The sequence below is a fragment of the Perca fluviatilis genome, chromosome 9 (assembly GCF_010015445.1).
Source record: "Perca fluviatilis chromosome 9, GENO_Pfluv_1.0, whole genome shotgun sequence".
Taxonomy (NCBI): Eukaryota; Metazoa; Chordata; class Actinopteri; order Perciformes; family Percidae; genus Perca; species Perca fluviatilis.
Window position 1 is genome coordinate 18,664,624 of NC_053120.1, and position 22,917 is coordinate 18,687,540.

Sequence of the window (22,917 nt, forward strand, 5' to 3'; positions counted from 1 at the left end):
GCGACGCTAATCTGTATTGTCACCCAAAAAATTAAAACCGGAAATGACGAACGCGTCATGTGGGTCTGGCTTCTCCAACCGAACATAATGGCGGCTTGTTCGAAATATGATCTTGTATTTTACGAAAATAGTTCACTGAAACATGTTTCTGAAAACATTTTACGCGAGAAATAGGCCATACAGTTGCTGAATCTGTCTTCATTTCAGATCGACAAAGGTCAGTTTAAAAGATTTTTGTCAGATTTTGAGAGGTATCCGTCACTCATCCCGCTCGTCATTTCCGGGTTAGCACTCCACCAATCAGATTGGTCATTGAGTCCAACTGCCCGCCCTCCGACCCAGCAAGTCAGGTCGGCTAAAACGAAGGCCAACGGCCCTCCGACAGACTACGGCACGGAACACACTGAACAGACTTGAGTCACTGACCTCGCCAGACTGTCGGACGGCCGATTATCAGGTTGGTGTGTCAGGGCCTTTAAGTGTTACAATGCTGCTTATGAAAACTTCATTAGTGAAATACTGAACGTTTTCAAACACACCTTGGGCAGGCTTGGGAATGTAACACTAGAATGTCATCTTAAATTTGCAACATCCAATGTCCAATAAATGACTATTGACTAAACTAATTTGTTTTAAGCACTTCAGTCAGTTTTGAAAAATATGTTTAGATGATACGGTTTACAAAAATCCTGGGATTTATAAATTGAGATGAAATAGGGTGGACCAATGAATACAAAAGTTGGTCAAAGCTACAAAACGGTTGAAAACTTTTATATACTTGTATTATAAAAACAGTAAGCATATGCAAAAGACAATGGTGTAAAGTATCAATAAACTGAAGTTTCTGGACACACAAAAAACAAAGAAGAACAAAAAAACACAGGATTATAAAAAATCTTAAAAAGGAAAAAGTTTAATGATCGATATAAGATTGTGCAAAAGTGAATGTCTTTTATTGGTGATACTGCTACTGTAATCGTCCATGATGTAAGCTATACTGTACTGTATGTACCGTAATTATTTGATTAAATGATTTGTACTATAAATGTCAAAGATTGTTATCACTTGTTCTGTAAGGATATATTATGTATAATGTATTGCCATGTTGTGTAGCCTACTGTTTAAAGTAACGTTTAATGGTTGTTAGTAATTTCTGTTAGTCTTAATGCTTTATATTATTCAGTGTGTACTTTGTGCTGAAATGTTGTCCATCACTATAGAAAAATAATATGACTTGAAATTAATTTATAATATGAAGCAGCCTTTGTATTTTTTGTTACAAACAAAAAGCAAAAAATCATTTTTAGCATTTGTCTAGATTGTATTGAGTTTTGTATGATGAATGCTGCCAAAAATGACTTTCAAATGCTTTTAAGCAATATGATGGACTACACGTTCAGGCTATATATATTGTATAGTATGTATAGGCTACTGTATTGGCTAACCTGACAGTAATGTATGCAAAAACAAACTAGTGTAAAGCCCATTATCATCCCCTAGAGCAGGGGTCTTCAAAAATGTTTAGGCCAAGGACCCCTCAGTTGAAAAAGAGATTAAGCTTGGACCCCTTACTACATATATTGTATAAAATATGAGTATAAAATATATATTGCCTATTAAGCTGGGCCTACAATAACTTGTAGGGCGGCCTAAATCCTTCACACATACCTTTTTATGATGCATACAATACTAAGGTATTAAAGTAATAATTGTTGACATATTCATATACATCATGTTTTAATGCTAGAATGTGGCACAGTGAATCCTTAAGCTCAACTGTATCTGTGGCTGTACATATAGGCATGTAAGCCTATCATCAATGTTGTGTATAGGTAAAAATTAAAAAAAATCTTTACAAATAGGATTGCAGATGTTAACTTATTTCTCTGTGAAGCTGTAATGCGCTGCTGTAGACAATGTGGGAGAAAATAAAGAGTTTGCCGTCTTGATTCAGACTATGGAGCCTCCGTGTTATTTTATTACCTTCATAAGTATAGGTGGAACTCAAGCGATATCCTCTTACTTTTGTGCCGTAAATCGAGGTACAATATCCCTTACCTGGGATATTGTACCCGATGGAAATTTATCAGGGCATTACATTTCAGTGTACAAAGTAATTGCAGTAAGAGCAATGATGATCATAGTTTTATTAGCAAAAAAAAAAAGAAAACTTTTCACGATTCATCTGATAATTTAACATGTACACTGCTGATTTATCCACCTTTACCATAAGCTAACACACAAAGCACACTACTTGTGGTGCACATCTACTTATGAATATTTCATTCAGGGTACTATTGCACATGCCCCTCACCCACCCGCAGCACAAATGATGGCACATGTAGGACATTTGCATGACATAATCCATCTTGAAGGCGCCGTGCATTTTGTTCTTGCCCCCGGTCAGATTAATAATGACAGCACTTCATTGGAGGCTGTAGCTTGCTGTGATTGGCTCCAAGCTTCTCAAGGCTTCAAATTACACATTTTGACTACGTGAGAGGTTCAGCTCCCTCACAATTAAAATTCTGTACCTTTAAGTGGTTAGAGGTCCAATTACAATACACATCTTGAAGATAAAAGTAAACACTTAATCTTCCACATTCTTTTATTCACCTTGCACAATGAACATGGTGTGAGTATTATCTGACTGCCTGCTGATCTCTAAATTTGCATTTAGAAAAATAACTTAAAGCTATAGTGCGTAGTTTCTGTTGCCCCCATGAGGAAGTCTAAGTAATGACAACAACATTGTCGGTGTGTCCACATGATACAAGCCTTCCATGATCGCGCATCGCCCCACACCTCCTCCTTGCTAGTAGCCAAGGAGGACACGGAGGATTTAAAAAACATGATGGACTCTTCAGAAGAGGTAATTGTCTTCACTTGAGTTTCTGCGTGGGAAAGTCACTGGACGACACAATCTTCTGAACATAGCCATACTGAGAAATACAGAGAGAGTTGTGTGGAGCTGATAGTCTTAATTAGCTTTGTAGCAACTTATTTGGCAATGGCTTGAATGTAACGTACGTTCATTAATGTCAAAAGGTTACGCACTAAAGCTTTACATTTTAAATGTACTTAATTAGCAAATTTTACACTTCAATTTAACGGAAGAGTTTGACATTTTGGGGAAATATGCATATTCGAATTCCAGCAGAGAGTCAGAAAAGAAGATCAATACCACGCTCATTTGTAAATATAAAGCTACAGCCAGCAGTCAGATAATTTTAACACAAAAGGCTGGAAACAGGAAAACAGCAAGTGTGGTTCTGTCCAACGGCAAAAAATCCACCACCAACATTTCTAATTAATCAATACAAAAAACAAAGTGTAAAAACTATTTCAATCAATTTGCTTCTACTTTTTTTTACAGAAGGTTATATGCTGGCCAGGCACTGTAAGTACAACTGTAAATCTCCATTGGTTGTCTGAATGATTGAGAATGAATGAGACTCAAACCAACTGGATTACTAGTATGGTACAACAAGCAAAGTCCTTTCAAAGGTTGTAAGAAATAAGCAAGGTTTTTTGTTTTTTTCCCAAAATTATCAATACAGTGTATAGTATATACACACAGTATATCAGAAAACAACATGTCTCTGAAATGGCTATAAACTGTTTAAAAGGAAACCACAAGCCATAAATGACTTGAATCATGCCAGATGCTTGAAACCCTTGGACCAGTTGCCAAGATAGATTAGGCATCGCTAAAACTCTGGGAGCAATATTACCACTGAAATACTCCTCCAGTAAATAACAGCCAGTGATCATCTCATAGCCAACTCTCCCCTGAGGGCGAGGCGAATATCGGAAAAAAAGGCCTCATCAATGCACAGGCACAGCTTTCAACAGTATCTGTAGTAGCTTTCATCAGTAGATTGTAAATGCAGACACACAGCCTTCACTTGGACCCATCTGGAAGTGTGTGAACAAGAGCTTAACTCTGAGAGGGAAATCATGTTGTCACATAAGACCAACATAACCTCAGATGGCTGAAACAAGCCTGTTGAATGTGTCTGAGCTCTCAAATGAAAACAAGGTGAAAAATATCACCATTGTGCAAGTTATATATTTTTGGGCACCGTCATCACTGTGTCTTGATGTCAGATAATTTTCAACTAAGATGGCACTCGATGGGTGAGTAGACAGAGAAGACAGAGGCAAAAAGAAGGGCAGACTGAAGCTAAGGTGTTTTTTGTTGGGAAGCTTGGCCACATCAGATGTATTGCTATCAGGTATTATACCCAATTTCTCTGTTGTGGTAGGAGATCATTTTGCTTCTCTACCTCTTGGATGCCAAATGACTTATTGTTGATTTCTTTTGATTATAATTTCTCTTGATTTCTATGATTATTCAGAATTGGTGCAAACACAGCTCTATAAAGATGCCCTTGATCATATTATTTCATATCTGAATATATTTATTAAACTCAATTGTAGTTTGTCAGTGATCTACAGCAACAATATAAAAAAAACAAAAAAAAACATCACGCAACAACTAAATTAATCCAGGAATGCAAGGTACTACATAATCACCAGCAGTTTTTATTGCATTTACAAGTTTTGAAAGTCTTTTCATTCATTATCACATTATCAACTGCCTTGCAAATCAAGAGCACACTTCCAAATACTGGAGAGCCCACCAGTACTGTATGTGACTCTTGTCTCCGGTTACTGACATTCATCAAATGATGTTGCTTCAGAAACTAGATAACATCACAAATGAACTCAAAGGTGAAGACAAACATGCGTTATCCCCGTAATCATTTGCATAACAACTGCCAATGTCCATTATGAGACACATATTTTAATAAATAAAAAGCAAACTCAGTTTTGAGATGGCACTGTGCCGAACATCAGCAAGCACAAGTGACAGATCAAAATGCAGTGATGCTTGAAATTGTGACTCATTAATTAAGTGACAAGCATTTATTTAGGCCACCTGAGAAAAATTATCTATTACCAGGTATTTAAAAAAATATGTATTCTTAGAAAATTTAAAGACTGCAAAACATTCCTTTAAAATATTATTTTTTGTAAGAAACTGTTGCTCTTTATTTAAACTAATGTACTGCACTCTTTCATTCTTTTTACGTTCAGCCTTTCTCTGCTGACACAATCCCCTCTTTAACGTGAACATTTCTGACACTAAATCCAACAGACAGCACAATCACACATTATTTGCACAATTCTCTCTTAAATACACATTAAAGGAAAGAGGTGTTTGATCTTCCCAAGTGCACTTCAGATGACAGAAAAACACTTGAAAGTATAGACAGTATAGTTTGTTTGCCAGATTAAATTGAATAATTGAATGATCGGATGATACACGGAACCCACTTTAGAACCAGTTTGGCAAAAGCTAAACAAATTGGCACTCAATACAGAATAGATCGGGAATGAGCTCCTTTCACACTGCCAGATGTATACGTTGTACATGTGTAAGTTGGCATTAGAGTTGCTATGACGGTACCATGTGAAGATAGCAGGAACTATGATTTGTCTTGCATTGATTGTGTTTACTCCTACTCATTTCAGAAGAATTGCGCAGTAATGTTCTTTTCAGTAACACACATCAAACAAAGCCGTTTCCACTGCAAACCTTCTCACCATGATTTCCATTATAGACAAAGTAAACAGATGTATACCCATTTACTTTGGCTATGAATGACTGCATAACACTATTCACTTTCAGCAACAAGACAAACCTTCTCATCGTTGCTCTATAATGAATAAGAATTACTTCATAGTATGTAATTAAAGCCAGAAATTGAAATAGTGTTGCAGTGGTACTATCCATGGGTGAAATCTGACATTGAACAATAAATACATTCCTACGAAGGGTATGTACACAATAAGCAACAAATGAAAAAAAAATAGGAGGAATTTTTCTGCCTTAAAAAAAAAAACATTACTGAAAATGCTGGCAAGATTATCTTTTTCATAACTGGAAATAAAAAGTGCTTTATACGCACTAAAATGAGAACACCCAAACTGCAACCAATTATTATTTTTCACTCAGGCTGTAGACAATTACTGCAGTGCCACATATCCTGAGTAAGAGCCTTTAAATGTCTTTGATAACACACTGATGTTCAATCTCAGTGGGAGTCAATTAGAAGAGCTGTGAAGGCATCCAAGAGGGTCCTGTGAGAGTAATGTGACACTCAGACATGTTTGGTTTTTAGGAATAAAGGTGATACATCAAATTAGACCATGATGCCGCTTCATATTTAAGCAGCTCATCCATTAAATTTATTTAGTCATGGTGGGCTAAAGTAAATATCCTCTTTTATTGCTGGAAAAGAAGACTGCTTTATACATACTGAAAGGAGAACACCGAAATTGCAACCAATTATTATTTTTCACCTATTAAGCAACCCTAATTATTAACTACCAGTTCTTAATAGCCAGCCTGGAAATGTTCAAATCACTGCCTTGACGCAAATCCTGCACTCCGGGAATTAGAGCTGATTTATAAAAATAAATCAGCTCTAATCAACCTCCCTCTCTAAATGAGAGGGAGGTTGATTACCATTGCACTGTTCTGAGCAATGAAAAAGATAGAGAGCCATACACTGTCAAGCTAATTCCATGTTGCCTATTTAAACTGTGGGCTTCTTTTGACAAGACAGAGTATGAAAAGAAGCAACAAGCCCCAGTTGCGCTGATTAGTATTTTAAGATTTCCACTAAGGTTAGGTGGACTCACTTTTCATACTTTGTTCTCTCGGTTATTTACTCATCTAAACTGTCCTCTTACTTTGCAGCAGGAATTGTTTGCCTTTTTAAAACTACTCTGCAACTTTTTGAAGGTTAACCAAAACCTACAATTTATATTATGATAAATAATTAAGTTTTTTTTTTTTTTTTTTTAACATGTTAATGTATATCTTGATTATGAAAAACCTGATTACTCCAGAAGAAACCAGGAAACTGTGGCTAGTAAACATGTTATCCAGGTTGTCTCGATGCGAGTCGAGTGCAGATGTGAGTTGCGCATGCTCAGATTTAAACAGTTTACGGCATAACGTGTCATACTGAAATTTGTGAAATCCATAAAATAAAAAAAAACAATAACAGAAGATGGAAATCATTTCAAAAACGTTTTAGCTTTCTAGGATTGTTTGATTGCTAATGTTAGCTCAAAACGCCATTCAAGTGACAGCCTTTGTTGTTTGATTGCTAACTTGTAGCCAGCAGTGAATGAATTTCGTTATGTAGGTCCATTTTTATTGTATTGACATTACAGAAGTCTCTCGTTAGCAGGTTCTTGTAGGCTACTTGTCGCAAAGTGACGCATGTGCAACTCACATCTGCACTCGACTCACATCGGGCAGTGACACAGGTTTCTGACAATTCTCTGCCGTGTTTGCAGGTATGTCCTCAACTTAAGTTACATTGTAGTTAGTCAGTAATTCAAAATGATAAATGTGATGGTAAATTATGTTGTGATGATCATCATGCTGAAAGGGAAAGTCTGATCAGACGCAATTCAATTTTTAATTTTATTTATAGTATCAAATCATAACAAGAATTATCTCAAGACACTTTACAGATAGAGTAGGTCTAGACCATAATCTTTACAAAGACCCAACAATTCCAGTAATTCCCACAAGAGCAAGCATTTAGTGCAACGGTGGCGAGGAAAAACTTCCTTTTAGGCAGAAACCTTGAGTGGTGAGGAAAACTTCCTTTTAGGGAGAAACCTTGGACAGACCCAAGGTCTTGGTGAGCAGTTGTCTGCCGGTGCCGGTTGGGGGGAAAATGATGAACAGTGGCAATTGTAGTCACCAGCGTAGCTGGACGTAGCAAGGCATTGTGCGGCATAGCAGGGCGTAGCAGAGCATAGCAGGGCATAGCAGGGTGTAGCAGGGCATAGCAGGGTGTAGCAGCTGCAACCATGATTTAGGTGCCAACCTAATCCAGGGAAAACTGCGGGGCGAGAAAACATAATGGTTCCAGGGAACAAGATCCCCAGAGCTAGGTTAGTAACAAGCATTTGCCCACAGATGGAAAGAGATGCAGAAGCTACTCCAGCAGTTAAGCCAGCCAGAAACCAAACTGTTGTAGTCTATATGTGTGGTTAATTAATTTACTTTATTTAATATATCATAGAATACCTGCACTCTACTTTGGCAATAATTTGTTTAATATTCAAAAGAGAATAAGTTGGAAGAGTGGTTCAGTGGGTAGAGCAGGCGCACATATACTGAGAGGTTTATGCCTCGATGCAGAGGTCCAGGGTTTGAATTCGACCTGTGACGATTTCCTGCATGTCTTCCCCTCTCTCCCCCATTTTTCACCTAGCTGTCCTATCATTTAAAGGTGGAAAAGCCCAAAATAAAAAAAAATAAATAAAAAATAAGCAAACACATGCTGTATTTGACAGTCCGACAACACGGCACAGCAGCTGAGATCTAAGGGAGATTATACCACAAAGGCCCTGATATCCCTAAATCCTCCCTACCAAACCCTTATCAACCCGGTTTACAGGCAAACAAAGTTTTGACCTACTCGGATGGATGGCTTGACGGATGACTGGACAGGGACACTGCCTGCAGACAGGGATGATGATGGAACATTATGGCAGCGGTCCTGCTGGGCCGGAGGAACTCTGTTTCCTCAGAGAGTTATTTCCCACGGAGTGGCAGCCAGGCTGAGCTTTGGGGTCACCACCAGACCGTTAGCCAACGTGTTAGAACTGGTTCTTCAGCTCTGACTTTTGGCTATTCAGAACACGAGGTTAGAGAAGAATGGTATTGTTGAACTGGAGCAGTTCTGGAGCAGTTCTGGAGCAGTTCAACAATACCAGACAGTGTAGAGACGTTTGAAAGTCTGATAACTAATTTGGGGAACTCAGGATGTGGTTTTGCAGCAGTTGATAATATAACATTTGAGATGAAAATACCATTGTCAAAGCAGATTTGTGATGTATTTGAACTTCTAAGAGTTAGACTCACAACCCAGCTCTGCTTTGCAACCAGAAATAGAGTGGCAAAATTTACTTTGGCATGTCAGATTATGAGTCATTTGACTAATTGATTCCGCTAAGCTTGATCACTTCTGCTCACTTCTGTCTCTTTAGTCTTTATATATAGTTGGAAAAGCATATCATTTTACAGCTGGTTTATTGAAATCCATTGAAGAGACCCAAGGGTAATTACAAAAACATAAATCTGTAAATGACCTCCTGCCTAATTGAAGACTCAATTTCATCAACAAATTACAGGGAAGAAAAGTTCCACGTTTTACTGTACTCAATTATTTTTGTTAAGCAGATTATAGTTGCAAATACTGTAGTTAAAAGGGAAAGTGTGTTTGATGAGCAAAAGCATGCAAACCTACAACAGAATGCAATGGACTGAGACATTTTTGAGGCAAACGTGCCACAAAACAACTCTTTAAGCCCTAATATCTTCTTAATAAAACAAAGATTCTCAACATCAAACTGTCTTTTCATCTTTTGGTGTCTTGTGATGATGATCAGTTTGATGGGCTTTGTTACAGACTGCCTGGTGTAGAGTTGGGTACCGAACCCGGTACTTTTACCGGTACCGACCGAATCACGTCGGTACTACAGAGTATTGGTTCACGTAAAATCAAACGGTGCCTGATTTCGGTACCTGAGAGTAAAGGCAAGCTTATCTGTCCTCTCTGAATGTTGACAGAGATGGTGCTGTTGACATTACACTTCCTCTGAGACGAGCAGGTACAACGGTGGTTTCTATGCCCTGATGACTGACTGACAGGCTGAGGTTGTAAGGCAAGGCAACTTTATTTCTACAGCACCTTTCAGCAACAAGGCAATTCAAAGTGCTTTACGTGAAACATTAAAGAGCAATTAAAAACGGTCATGAAACTTATATAAAATATAATAATATACAAATACAAGAATAAAAGTTGAATAATTATTCAATTTAATAGGTTGTAGGGATGGGTTTGGGAGGAGAGAGGGAGGGGTTTTACTTTTGTTTGTGTTTAATTTCTAAATAAATAACATAATGTTCTAAGTAAATAGGTTTGGAATTATTTTTACAACTGAAATATTTATTTTTTTGTAATTACAGAGGGAAAGTACTGAAAAAGAAAAAAAACGGAACCGAATTCCAGGTACCGGTATCGGTAGTGGTTCAGATGCGAAAGGTACCCAACCCTAGTCTGGTGTGCTCCAAAGATCCACTGATGTGAAACACCTCTTCACTATATCTATAATCTGTATAAATAGACCTACTTACAGTGGATTCTGATTAAATAAATTGATGGTGATCATTTAAAACAAGTAGGATAAAGAATATAATATGGTAAGTATTTTTCTGGCCTCAGGTTGCGAAAAGGTCAACAAATTCATGTTAACCCTCAAGAGAAAGTAGCTAAAATAGATTTACTCTAAGGCAGTGCTTTGACAGCTCTCATTCCAGTCTGTACAAACAGTTTGAAATGCAATCAAATGTCGTCTGTTTCCAATTTTTAACAGAAAGTTTCAGTCATGTCACCTGTCTAGGCTGCCTATGTTTACTGGGAACCAAGAGTAGAAGTTTGAATTCCACATCTCGTTTTTTTAATAACATTTTACTGTGACATAGCCTTTCTCTTTCACCCAGACACTTAGGCATGCAGCTTTTGGCTGCCTGAGTGTGTAAGGCCAAAGTCCAAAGTGTTTCATTATTCTATTTGTTGCAGAAAAATTAGCAATACCTACACCCTTTTGTTTTGTAATCACTACCATCCCTGATTCCAAGCTGTACTGCAATCATAAATAAGTCCAGTACATGTTTAAAGCAAAACACCATGCATAAAATCAACGCTATTTTATTACAATTGTCAAAAATAATACAAATGTCCGTCGTGCTACATCAAACTACTGCTTCAAAAGGAATAACATATTTAATCAAAATTGATCAATATTTTATATTTCTGAGGGAAAAACCATTAAAAAAAATCTGTTCCTTGTATGTGTGACAGATACTGTCCTCATTTTCATGCTAGGCCCAAGTCCTCCACGCATGAAATATGTATTATGGCCATATGAAAAAAAACAAAGACAACAAAAACAAAATGCAGATTGATTTGTTTTGATTAAACTTAGGGGGAATTAATTCCCTGTACCACAAAGGAGATAAAGAAAGTGGTGTGCGTGTTGCTTTCTACTCATTTCGACAGTAATAACCTGTAATGAAGTTGACAATCAGAGAGAAATACTGACCTCTACTGTAGCTCATGTGCTAAGTCAAGCACCCAAAGTGTAGTACAAATACACACTGTACTGCAGTACATTCAGTTGGGATTACAAGCATTCTGCTAATCTAGCAGGTCTGCTGAATAGACATTAAATGTTTCTGGAAATATTGGTGGGGACATGTTTAATCTGTTAACCCTTCAAAGTGAACAACAGGTAACTTTTTTAAGAGGCCTCAGTCTTCAATAATCATCTTGCCAAGTCAGTAAACCCTGTTGAAGTCCTTCAATGTAACATCACTACTGTATCAGCACAGACATCCATCACTTCTACACTGAATGTCATCTGTCTTGATGCACCAAATACATTTACAGTTACTTCAGATCAACGCACCGTGGACCCGAAGTGCTGACGGCGAGCAGTCTCATTTGGATGTTCACCTCACAGCTTTCATGTGAAAGAATTGTTATCCATCCTCTTGTCCTCAGTAGTAATAGCTTCCGAAAACTGCCACCACACAGAACAAGCTGTCCTGTACCCAGAGGTAAAACACAGTTTATTGGAGAAAAAAAAGAGCTCCCTCCTGACATCTAAGTGAAGAGAACAAAGACACCTACGTTCATGAAAACATCTTCTGCATAGTTGTCTGTGTCAGCATCCCACAAACACCTTGAAGACATCCTGGTAAAACACATGAGAAGGTCATGGATTCAATTTTAAAGGTCTAAACTACTACTTAAAAAACCTTTTACAATGTAATGCAAAATACCCTTTAAATCAACACTATTTTTTATATTTACTATATAAAAATGTTGTTTCACTGAGTCAGAGGGAGGTTCCAACTCTGGTATTTTTGAGAGCTTCATTTACATACAAGAGGTAAATATATTAATAACACCTATTAATATAATTAAATCTAATAAAACACTACTAAACTACAGACACAAACATTAGTTGAGTCAATACATATCTGACAGCGCTGATAAAAATCAAACATTGTGGTATTGATTTATCTAAGTTTACCTCAACTACCTACATAACCACTACATTTTATGTCACCATTTTTTTTTATTTAGCAGGGTATTTATTTACTAACTAGGGGTGTAGGAAAAAAATCAATACACTTGAGTATCGCGATATTTTATTTAGCAATACTGTATCGATTTTCAAAAAAGCAATATCAATTAAAAAGTTGTTTTTCTTTTAGTTTATGTGCAAAAATATTCACGTAAGACAGTGGTTCACGTTTATGTTGTGTTTAAACCCCCTACTGCTAGATGGCTATGCTGAGACGCACCACTAGTGTCCTTGCCTAACAGTGCCTGACTTTTTGCTAGAAGCTAACAATGTATCTATGGCTGAACTTTGGCCTACTTTAGCATATAAAGATTCACTCACTAAGAACCTGTGAACCACAATCCCAAACTGGCAGCTTGATTTTCTGTGTACTGTACTGCTTACCTAAATTAAATGTCTTTGACTTTTATGCACACAGTTTTTCTAAAATTATACTTAAAAAAATCCCAATATCTCGCCTTACGCACAGTATCGAAATATATTGCAATATATTGAATCGTGACCCATGTATCGTGATACGTATCATATCACCAGATTCTTGCCAATACACAGCCCTATTACTAACATTAACATTGATGATAAAAATGTGAAGAGTCAATATTAGCTACTAATCACACAGCAAAAAAGAAGGCTACACATCAGGAAATACGAGTTAAATAATGCTGTCGGCTCACTGAGTCATTGAATGGAAAAATATTCTTGGAATTCTAAAATATCTTGTTCATACTTTTAAATACACTAAAGTTAATGTTATTGCGATAAAAGAAAATACAAAAATTTAAGCAAAATGCAACTTCAGGACAGCAGAGAGGTAAGGAAAAGGTGTGCTTATACTGCTAGAGATTCTGTGAAATACTGTACATATAGTGTGCTGTTATTGCTTCCCTGGTCTTGTGGCTTATATTGCAGCTTGAGCATCCCTGAAGTGCACAATATATACTCACATCCTCTAATTTGCTTAAATTTTGTTTATCACTGAGGAGTTAAAAATGAAAGGTTGATGGTAAGAAGAGCCAAAGTTCGAGATAGTATCCCCACTAAAATAGCGTAGTTTTATAAAATGTAACAGCTGTTTCTTTGTTTACTACTAGCAAATTATCACTCACTTGATTCCTTGTCCTCGTTGTTCTCCAATGACCACCTGAACGACAAGCTTATATCTGTCAAACCCTGCATCTGTTAAAGAAGAGAAATGAGCTGTAATAGTGTACATCAGTAATTGTGCAACATTTTGCAGGGACAACACAGGGATGGGTACTAATATGCTACACTTACTGTGTAGCATTTATTTAGATAAAACATTTAACTAGTAGGACTTGTTTTAATAAAGACATGTTATTTTGTTGACTATATTTGTAATGACAAAAATGTAGTTTTAAACCATTTTATTCAGCTTCACTCTTTTGGCTAGATTTTGTATTTAGTTCACATTGCACTTGGTTTCCTTCTCCAAGAGATTCAGCATTAGACTGGGTAAACCCAGCCCGATCCGCCGGCGATTTGATTTTGCCTGCAGCTCAAGAGGTTCAATCTTAAAAGATTGAGCTTGGTCTGGTGATAGCCAGACTAATTCAGCATGGTTCTGGCAGCAAAATCAAGTTTCAGAACATCTTCAGTATGTAGTGTAGCCTGTCACCACATTCAAGAATGAACTTAAAACTCTCCTATTTGATAAAGCTTATAGTTAGGGAGTGAGGAATTGCAGTGTCCACCTAACTGGCCCAACTGCTTCTCTTCATAATTGTTAGATTAATAATATATAACAAAAGTAGAGGGAGGCAGGGCAGCACAGCCCGATCCGGCAGGGGAGAGTTCCAAGCCCGAACAGGCTACCTCTCCTTATGACCTGTCTCTCTTATAGAGCTGTAATCGGGCCTTAAAAGTATGGCCCGAAAAGGCCCGAGCCCGACAGAGTTCAGCCCGAGCCCGACAAGTACATTTTGATTGACAGCTTTTTAAAAGCCTGAACCCGTTTACAGCTCGACTGTACAAAAGGCCATCTAGCAGCAGTCATTAGAGTGTCGGAGAATAGCGCGGACACGCGCTTCACACCGCGAGCGGGCACACGCACCACTCGGCGGAAAAGGGAGAGAAAGAAAAGAGACTGCGCCGCACGCACACAGCTCCTTAGTCTTTCGTAAAAAATGAGTCATTTATACATGTTTTAACATCATTTATTCATGACTAACTGAGGCTATAGGCCACTTGGAAGTTGGAACAAAGAAACAGGCTAAGTCCTCCAGAGACCAGCCTCCGTTTCACCTCCTCAGGATCCATTTTCACGCTAATCGAAACGCATCAGCTGACCGCTCATTTACCATGCAACCCGAAGCGCAAGCCCGAGCCCGGCCCGAGCCCGTGTAAAATAATAGAAATTAAGACCGAATCCGACCGAACCCGTCGGGTCCCGTCGGGTTCGGGCAAAGATCTTCAGCTCTACTCTCTTAGTTACGCTGTTATAGTTTTAGACTGCCGGAGGACTTCCTTCCTTTGACACACTGAGCTGCTCGCTCTCCCTTTCTATTACCATTTGTGTGCATCCCGTCCCAGAAATGCTTGTTACTAATCCTAGCTTCTGGGGAGTTTACTCCCCGGAGTCCTTATGTTTTTTCACCCAGCGTATTTCCTTGGAGAACGTTGGCACCAAGATCCTGGTTGCCTGGTTGCAGCTGTCGCCGTGGTCCTGCTGCACTCCCTGCTGAGCTCTGCGGTGCCCTGCAATGTCATGCTGCATCCTGCTAAACCCTGCTGCTTCCTACTACGTCCATCCATGCTCTGCTGGGCCACGCTACATCCTGTAACGCCCTGCAGCGCCCTGATATGACATGAACTACTACGACTACCATTTGAAGTCACTGTTCCATTATTAATGTGACTATTATCGCCACTGTTCATCATATCCCCAACCGGCACCGTCAGACACCGCCTACCAAGAGCCTGGGTCTGTCCGAGGTTTCTTCCCAAGAGGGAGTTTTTCCTCGCCACTGTCGCACTGCTTGCTCTTGAGGGAATTACTGTAATTGTTGGAATTGTTGGGGCTTTGTAAATTATAGAGTGTGGTCTAGACCTACTCTATCTGTAAAGTGTCTCGAGATAACTCGTGTTATGATTTGATACTATAAATAAAATTGAATTGAAAAATTGACAATCAGGAGGATAGTGAATGTATAAAACTTCTTATGATACATTTCCAAAGTAATCTAGGTTACCCCAAAAGGTTCAATCATTACTTTTTCACCATCTAATTTTGTTTAGTTCTATTTTGTTGGAGGCTCATTTTGCTTGCTGTGTATTCTGCCTACATCAGTTTGTGAATTAACACAACTGAGTAACACTACTTCTGTTTTCTTACTGTTATTCAAATACAGTAGGTACAGGTATGATAGTTTTTGCTTATATTTACTGTATTTAAAACAGTACTTGAATGTTCTATCCTTTTGAGTTATAACACAAGAAAGGGAGAAAGCATCATTCACTCACTCTTCACTTTGTCCTTAATGCCATCTGCCAGTGAACGGGACAGCTCTGGGACTTCCTCTGGATCATACAGCATCCCAGACAGTCGCTCCCTCACAATTTCACGAATGCACTCCTTCACAATGGCTGGCTTAAACCTGGATGATTAAACAGTGAGCAACAAGGTAGAATATTAACTTCAATCAGCTACCAAAGGCCACAACTGATCAACCTCTCTCAGTGATTTTTTATTAATGGCCCACACTATATTTTAGTAACGTGTTTTACATTCTGTAGCCTATATTTTATATTCTTAATCTTATACTTATGAAGTACGTACTTAATATTCTAATTTTAGATGTTTGTGTTTTAAATTTAGTGCCTAATTCTTACCCTAGCTAGGTAAACAGTGAAGCAGACAAGTGCATTATCGTTACGACTTAATGTCGCTAACGTTACCAACATTAGGCTGGTGACTGGAGACATTTCCCCTCACATTGTCCTACAGCCATTAGCTAGCTAGCTAACTAGCTAATGTTATTTTGCTAACTAGCTAGCTACAGTATTGACGCCGATCTTTACGGTTAATGTTAAAATGGCACAACACGTTTAGTTAGTTAGCTACACTAAAAAACAACTAAATAGTGGCTACCTGAGCGAACAAAACATACAGCTAGATAGCTAGCTAAGTTAGCTATAAACTCGCTGGCTAAAAGCTAACTTCACCTGTAGCTAATAAATACCATTTTGACCAACTCACTTGTACTGATGATTAGGTCGTATGAGGTATGTATCGGACCCTTCCATCGCACGTCAATAAAGTAACGCTAGCTAGCTAGGTAAAACCCTACTGCCTATGGTAAAACCATATACAACAAGCAACAGGAAATAAAGAAGTTAGCTAGACTTGCTAACAAGCTAGCTAATCGTTGCAGAGTTTCATCCGTTACCATAGCGACGTAATTTCCTATCTTCCGGTTTCAAAATAAGAGTACGGTAAATACGTTTGTACTGGCATCGTTTACCTAACTTCATGGCGTAGGCTACTTAAACCACGTATATATATATAATATTTGTTTTACGTTTAGCTAGCTATATCCGATTCTAGTAAAGCCTTTTTCATTTCACCTCATTGCCTTTACTTTACAACATGCACTGGTATCAGTCCAGGGTTGGTATCCAAAAATGTAATGCCAATTCACTACCACCATTTTCATCATGATTTCTGAACTCCTGCTTTCAAGACAAGGCCTCATCAACTGCAGCCCAATCAGAACATCTCATTTGGCTGCACTTACCTGAGAAAAGCAGCACAAAAGTGCACTGATTTCAGAAGCAAATTGACTACTTTCTGGTTTTAAAGATCAGTCTCCACCTTTGATAGCATAGGGATAGCACTATCCTGGCACATTCTCACGATGCTCACCATTCTCCCATTCTTGCTTGTTTTGGCTAAGATAGGAAGGTTAGATTTAAATGACACAAAATTTAAAGGAAAAGGTAAGGTATTTCCACATTAGGGTTCAGGTAAATATTATTCTTAATCTCCAAGATAAAAGACAAAGAAGACAGGGCAATGTTGCATGAATACAACTGGAAATTGTTTCAGTTTCATTTCTTTTGCAGTCCTTCACTAGTGAGTGCTTTAAAGAGATCAAAACTACACCCGAAACTTAAGGAAACCAGGTGTACACTTTTAAGTTTCATTTCCCCTTAACTCTGTATTGATAGACTTATGGTCTCGCAACCTAGGCATGATGACTCATTCTCACAAGTTGTTTGTATACTGTGCAGAACAGCTGTCAGTGTTTTGTATCTTCCTGATCCACCAGCACTACTGGAACTGACAGGATGGCAGAGCCAGAGTGGACAAGTATCTTCCAGATTACAGCAAGGGATCTTAAAGACTCCTGGCGTCTGGAATTTGATGAAAGTATTGTGCCTAACCGCCAACAACCGGGCTGGAAGAAGTCTATTGTTTACACAAGTGCACGGTCAGTGTGATGGACTAATGTTGTATGTATGTTCAGTATAGTATATGCCAGGTTAATATACTGTAAATGTTAGTTTAGTCAGTGGATGCTTTAGGTTAATTAAGGTTTGAGTGTATGTGTACATGCATTGTATAAGTTGTGTGGACAAAAATCACACATTATGGTGACTTACTCGTGTGGATTTATGGGGGGGGGGAATTGGTCCCCACAAACCACTATATTTTAGGGAACAGACTTGTTTTGGGTTAAGGTTAGGTTTGGGTAATGGTCAGGTTAGGGTTCAGGGTATCAATGTAAGTTAATGCCATGTCTAGTGTGACAAAAGCTGGGCTATAGAGTTATAGTTATATTGACGGAGAAATAATATCATTGGTAGAGTTTGACCTCAGTTGATGGACAAAAGTGTCAGAACAAAGATTATTCTGCTTCCAAATGTTTCTATAGCTGATACTTGAGTTTCCAGTGTAAATTAAATTTGGTTGGTTGTCATTTTGTTAAAGGTTCAACTGCAGCGAGTGTGGAAGACGCTGGTCTTCCAACAAGGTGATGGTGGTCTGCAACATGCGCCTGGCATACGGGCAGGGCGTTGTAAAGGTGAGGCCCTCCCGTCAGAACTGTAAGATTTGCAGCGACGCTCCGATGGAGAAGCCAAGCATCACCTCAGAGAACATCAAACCCCTCCTGCAGAATCTGGTGGAGAAGATAAGAATCAAATGCTACAATGAAGACCTGGGCAGAAAGAAGAAGCCCTTTAGAAGCTTTGATGCCAAAAGTCCCCATGAGCCTGCTCATTGTGAGGCCTGTATGCAAGGCATCTGTCCAAAGACAAAGTTATATTAGCAAAGCGTCAGTTGTATTAGACTTTCCCTCCTGTCATTATGTTACATTGTATTGCTTGCATCTTTTTATATGATAAAGTGCATGTAAGCTTTCATAAATGATTTATTCTTGTTGTTTTTTTTCCTGTTTTTTGTCTTCTCAAAAGCATTAAACAAGCCTTCTCTTAAACAGAAATGTGTTAGATAATCAAAGGTTATGCAAGCAATAAACTAAATGTATTTGTGTTTCATGGTGTGGGTATTTTTGTGTTTTCAATTAAATTGGTCTAATTTATTTATTATTTGTAAAGAAAAAAATATTTGAATGTGCAGATAAATATTTTAGAAAACTGGGATATTGTACATACGTATACATAAAAACAGCAATGTTAAGCACCATTTACTTGCACTTGTAGTTCCTTCACTAATAGCTGAATGTGACTCAAGATAATGTGTAAACAGTGAGGGCAGTCATGATATTGGCTATAAGAATTATTCATTACACAATCAAACTGATAAACACTTTTAATCTCTTGTTTCTAATGACGAACAAAACAGAAGTTAAAATCTGACTTTAAATTAAAATTGAATCATGCACAGGAGAAGAAGGTAGAAATGTTTGAGGAGTGACTCCCATTTCTCCATGTGGAAATGATGATAGTGGATCAATTACAGTAAATTAAAATTACTTCTGCAAAATTATGCCATCTGTTTGAATAAAATTATAGTAAACAGTATATTAGTGTTCATCTCCTGCAAGACAAAAGACATAGAAGACAAGGCAGCATAATACCAGCAAGTGGCAGTGTTGCATCACTACAACTGGAAAATGTTTCAGTTTCATTTATCTTGCAGTCCTTCACTTGGGAGTTAATCCACACATATCGTATGTATGTGATATATTAGTAAATTAAAAGACTTCCACCCAAACCCACACAATTCTTTTTTTAAAGATAATTTTTTGTGCTTTTTTGCCTTTATTGTATAGGATGGCTTAAGACAGGAAAGTGGGGGAGAGAGAGAGAGAGAGAGAGAGCAGCAAAGGGCAGTGGGTCAGAATCTAACCCGGCCCGCTGCAGCAAGGACTGAGCCTATGTACATGGGCGCATGCTCAACCCGGTTGAGCTACCAAGGTGCCCCCAAACACAAACAAGCAAGTTACATTTTCATTGCATAAGCTTTCCCTCTCTTTATTTCTGTGTATAAACAAAACTTAAGGAAACAAGGTTTACACTTTTAAGTTTCATTTTCCCCAGAATCTATAGTCATGATGAGTCATTTTACAAGCTGTTTGTATACTGTGCAGATCAGCTGTTGTCTCATCTCTTCCTCAGCCACCAGCAACACTGACACTGACAGGATGGCACAGCCAGAGTGGACATGTATCTTCCAGATGAAAACAAAAGATCTTAAACAAGGAGACACCTGGCGTCTGGAGTTTGATGAAATTATTGTACCTGACTGCCCAAACCCAGGCTGGGAGCAGTACATCAGGAACACATGTGCAAGGTCAGTGTGCTGGACTACTGTTAATCACTGTAGCTGTATATTATCTATTGTGTTTGTTACTTAGGTTAATATAACTTATAGTTTAGTTGATGGATTTGATTTATTAAGATGTGTGTGTATTTATACGCACTTGTACCACTGTAATGTTTTATATATAAAGTTTTGAACAAACTGATTGCTATCTAAAGTGTTGGTGGAGTGACAGTCGCACTCTCTCTGTTGGTTGTAAATCAAGCTTTTCCTGTTTTTTGGTGCTCTAGTGCAACGTCTAGTAGTTCTACATGACGTATATAGAACCTTTAAGTTGTGAGGACAAATATCTTTGTGATTTGGGGACAAAAACTTACATTTTAGGGAAAGGATAAGGGTTAGGTTAAGGTTAAGGAAATTATATTAAGTTCATGTAATGCCCAGTGTGACAAAAACTGGGTTATTGTAGCATTAGAGTTATATTTAGAAACAAAATAATGTTATTGGTAGGACCATAGATTTTGAATGACAGATAAAGAGTGTCATTTTGTTAAAGGGCCAGTTCATACTTTTTTTCTTAGACTTAACTGTATCCTATGTAATTTTCAAGGTTCAAATGCACCAAGTGTGGAAGAGGCTGGCCTTCCAACCGGGTGATGGTGGTCTTTCACATGCGCCTGACATCCGGGCATGGCGTTGTCAAGGTGAGGCCCTTCTGTCAGAATTGCAAGCAGTGCAGCGATGCTCCAATGGAGAAGCCCAAAATCACCTCAGAGAACATCGACATCCTCCTGGAGAATCTGGTGGAGAAGATAAGAATCAAATGCTACCATGAAGACCTGGGCAAAGGACACAGGCCTTTTATTAGCCTGGATGTCAAAAGTCCCCATGAGCCTGCTCATTGTGAGGCCTGCATAGCAGGCATCTGTACAAGGAATTGAGCTTGTGTGGCTTTTAAGACAGCCTTGTTAATAACTTAAAAGAATAATTATTATTTGTTAGCTCATATTAACAAAGCATTATAAGACTTCCTCCTGTTATTCTGTTTCATTGCATTGTGCCCTTTATATATATATACAGTGCCTTGCGAAAGTATTCGGCCCCCTTGAACGTTTCGACCTTTTGCCACATTTCAGGCCTCAAACATAAAGATATAAAACTGTAATTTTTTGTGAAGAATCAACAACAAGTGGGTCCCAATTATGAAGTGGAACGAAATTCATTGGCTATTTCAAACTTTTTTAACAAATAAAAAACTGAAAAAGTGGGCGTGCAAAATTATTCAGCCCCTTTACTTTCAGTGCAGCAAACTCTCTCCAGAAGTTCAGTGAGGATCTCTGAATGATCCAATGTTGACCTAAATGACTAATGATGATAAATAGAATCCAGCTGTGTGTAATCAATGTTCCCGTATAAATGCACCTGCTCTGTGATAGTCTCAGAGGTCCGTGTAAAGCGCAGAGAGCATCATGAAGAACAAGGAACACACCAGGCAGGTCCGAGATACTGTTGTGGAGAAGTTTAAAGCGGTTTGGATACAAAAAGATTTCCCAAGCTTTAAACATCCCAAGGAGCACTGTGCAAGCGATAATATTGAAATGGAAGGAGTATCAGACCACTACAAATCTACGAAGACCCGGCCGTCCCTCTAAACTTTCAGCTCATACAATGAGAAGACTGATCAGAGATGCAGCCAAGAGGCCCATGATCACTCTGGATGAACTGCGGGAGATCTACAGCTGAGCTGGGAGACTCTGTCCATAGGACAACAATCAGTCTTATACTGCACAAATCTGGCCTTTATGGAAGAGTGGCGCAAGAAAGCCATTTCTTAAAGATATCCATAAAAAGTGTCGTTTAAAGTTTGCCAAAAGCCACCTGGGAGACACACCAAACATGTGGAAGAAGGTGCTGTGGTCAGATGAAACCAAAATCGAACTTTTTGGCAACAATGCAAAACGTTATGTTTGGCGTAAAAGCAACACAGCTCATCACCCTGAACACACCATCCCCACTGTCAAACATGGTGGTGGCAGCATCATGGTTTGGGCCTGCTTTTCTTCAGCAGGGACAGGGAAGATGGTTAAAATTGATGGTAAGATGGATGGAGCCAAATACAGGACCATTCTGGAAGAAAACCTGATGGAGTCTGCAAAAGACCTGAGACTGGGACGGAGATTTGTCTTCCAACAAGACAATGATCCAAAACATAAAGTAAAATCTACAATGGAATGGTTCACAAATAAACATATCCAGGTATTAGAATGGCCAAGTCAAAGTCCATACCTGAATCCAATCGAGAATCTGTGGAAAGAACGTAAAAACTACTGCTGTTCACAAAGCGCTTCCATCCAACCTCACTGAGCTCGAGCTGTTTTGCAAGGAGGAATGGGCAAAAATGTCAGTCTCGATGTGCAAAACTGATAGAGACACACCCAGCGACTTACAGCTGTAATCGCAGCAAAAGGTGGCGCTACAAAGTATTAACTTAAGGGGGCTGAATAATTTTGCACGCCCAATATTTCAGTTTTTTATTTGTTTAAAAGGTTTGAAATATCCAATAAATTTCGTTCCACTTCATGATTGTGTCCCACTTGTTGTTGATTCTTCACAAAAAATTACAGTTTTATATCTTTATGTTTGAGGCCTGAAATGTGGCAAAAGGTCGAAAAGTTCAAGGGGGCCGAATACTTTCGCAAGGCACTGTATATATATATATATATATATATGAAATCAAGTGCATGTAAGCTTTCATATTTATTCTTGTCTTTAAAATATTAATTGGTCTGCCTGCACAAAGCATTAAACAAGCCTGTTTACAATCAGAAATGTGATAGATGAATAAAGCATATACAAACAAAAATCGTGTGGGTATTTTCTGTTTTCAAATAAATTGGTCTTATTTATGTATT

The 22,917-nt window shown here is 38.4% G+C and overlaps 3 protein-coding genes across 3 annotated transcripts; 2 read left to right on the top strand and 1 right to left on the bottom strand.

Moving 5' to 3' along the window:
• Window positions 1–10,798: 10,798 nt before the first annotated feature.
• On the bottom strand, window positions 10,799–16,682 carry dynlt2b (dynein light chain Tctex-type 2B). Its single transcript, XM_039812103.1, has 5 exons — window positions 16,475–16,682; window positions 15,739–15,872; window positions 13,365–13,434; window positions 11,799–11,862; window positions 10,799–11,713 (listed from the first exon to the last, which is right to left on the bottom strand). The coding sequence occupies exons 1-5, from the start codon at window positions 16,519–16,521 to the stop codon at window positions 11,666–11,668; spliced, it is 363 nt and encodes a 120-aa protein (XP_039668037.1). The 5' UTR covers window positions 16,522–16,682; the 3' UTR covers window positions 10,799–11,665.
• A 764-nt stretch (window positions 16,683–17,446) lies between these two features.
• On the top strand, window positions 17,447–18,774 carry LOC120565952 (receptor-transporting protein 3-like). The gene is made up of 2 exons (XM_039812102.1): window positions 17,447–17,708; window positions 18,209–18,774. Exons 1-2 carry the CDS (start codon window positions 17,566–17,568, stop codon window positions 18,546–18,548), a joined length of 483 nt encoding a protein of 160 aa, XP_039668036.1. The 5' UTR covers window positions 17,447–17,565; the 3' UTR covers window positions 18,549–18,774.
• An 800-nt stretch (window positions 18,775–19,574) lies between these two features.
• On the top strand, window positions 19,575–21,125 carry LOC120565951 (receptor-transporting protein 3-like). The gene is made up of 2 exons (XM_039812101.1): window positions 19,575–20,035; window positions 20,616–21,125. Exons 1-2 carry the CDS (start codon window positions 19,794–19,796, stop codon window positions 20,944–20,946), a joined length of 573 nt encoding a protein of 190 aa, XP_039668035.1. The 5' UTR covers window positions 19,575–19,793; the 3' UTR covers window positions 20,947–21,125.
• The last annotated feature ends 1,792 nt before the right edge of the window (window positions 21,126–22,917 follow it).

Coding starts and splice junctions, on each gene's coding strand:
- dynlt2b (XM_039812103.1), bottom strand. CDS start 16,521: ATGGAAGGGTCCGATACATACCTCATACGACCTAATCATCAGTACAA. Junction 15,873..16,474: donor CGACCTAATCATCAGTACAA/GTGAGTTGGTCA, acceptor TTAATCATCCAG/GTTTAAGCCAGCCATTGTGA. Junction 11,863..13,364: donor CAACGAGGACAAGGAATCAA/GTGAGTGATAAT, acceptor GTGTTTTACCAG/GATGTCTTCAAGGTGTTTGT.
- LOC120565952 (XM_039812102.1), top strand. CDS start 17,566: ATGGCAGAGCCAGAGTGGACAAGTATCTTCCAGATTACAGCAAGGGAT. Junction 17,709..18,208: donor ATTGTTTACACAAGTGCACG/GTCAGTGTGATG, acceptor ATTTTGTTAAAG/GTTCAACTGCAGCGAGTGTG.
- LOC120565951 (XM_039812101.1), top strand. CDS start 19,794: ATGATGAGTCATTTTACAAGCTGTTTGTATACTGTGCAGATCAGCTGT. Junction 20,036..20,615: donor ATCAGGAACACATGTGCAAG/GTCAGTGTGCTG, acceptor GTAATTTTCAAG/GTTCAAATGCACCAAGTGTG.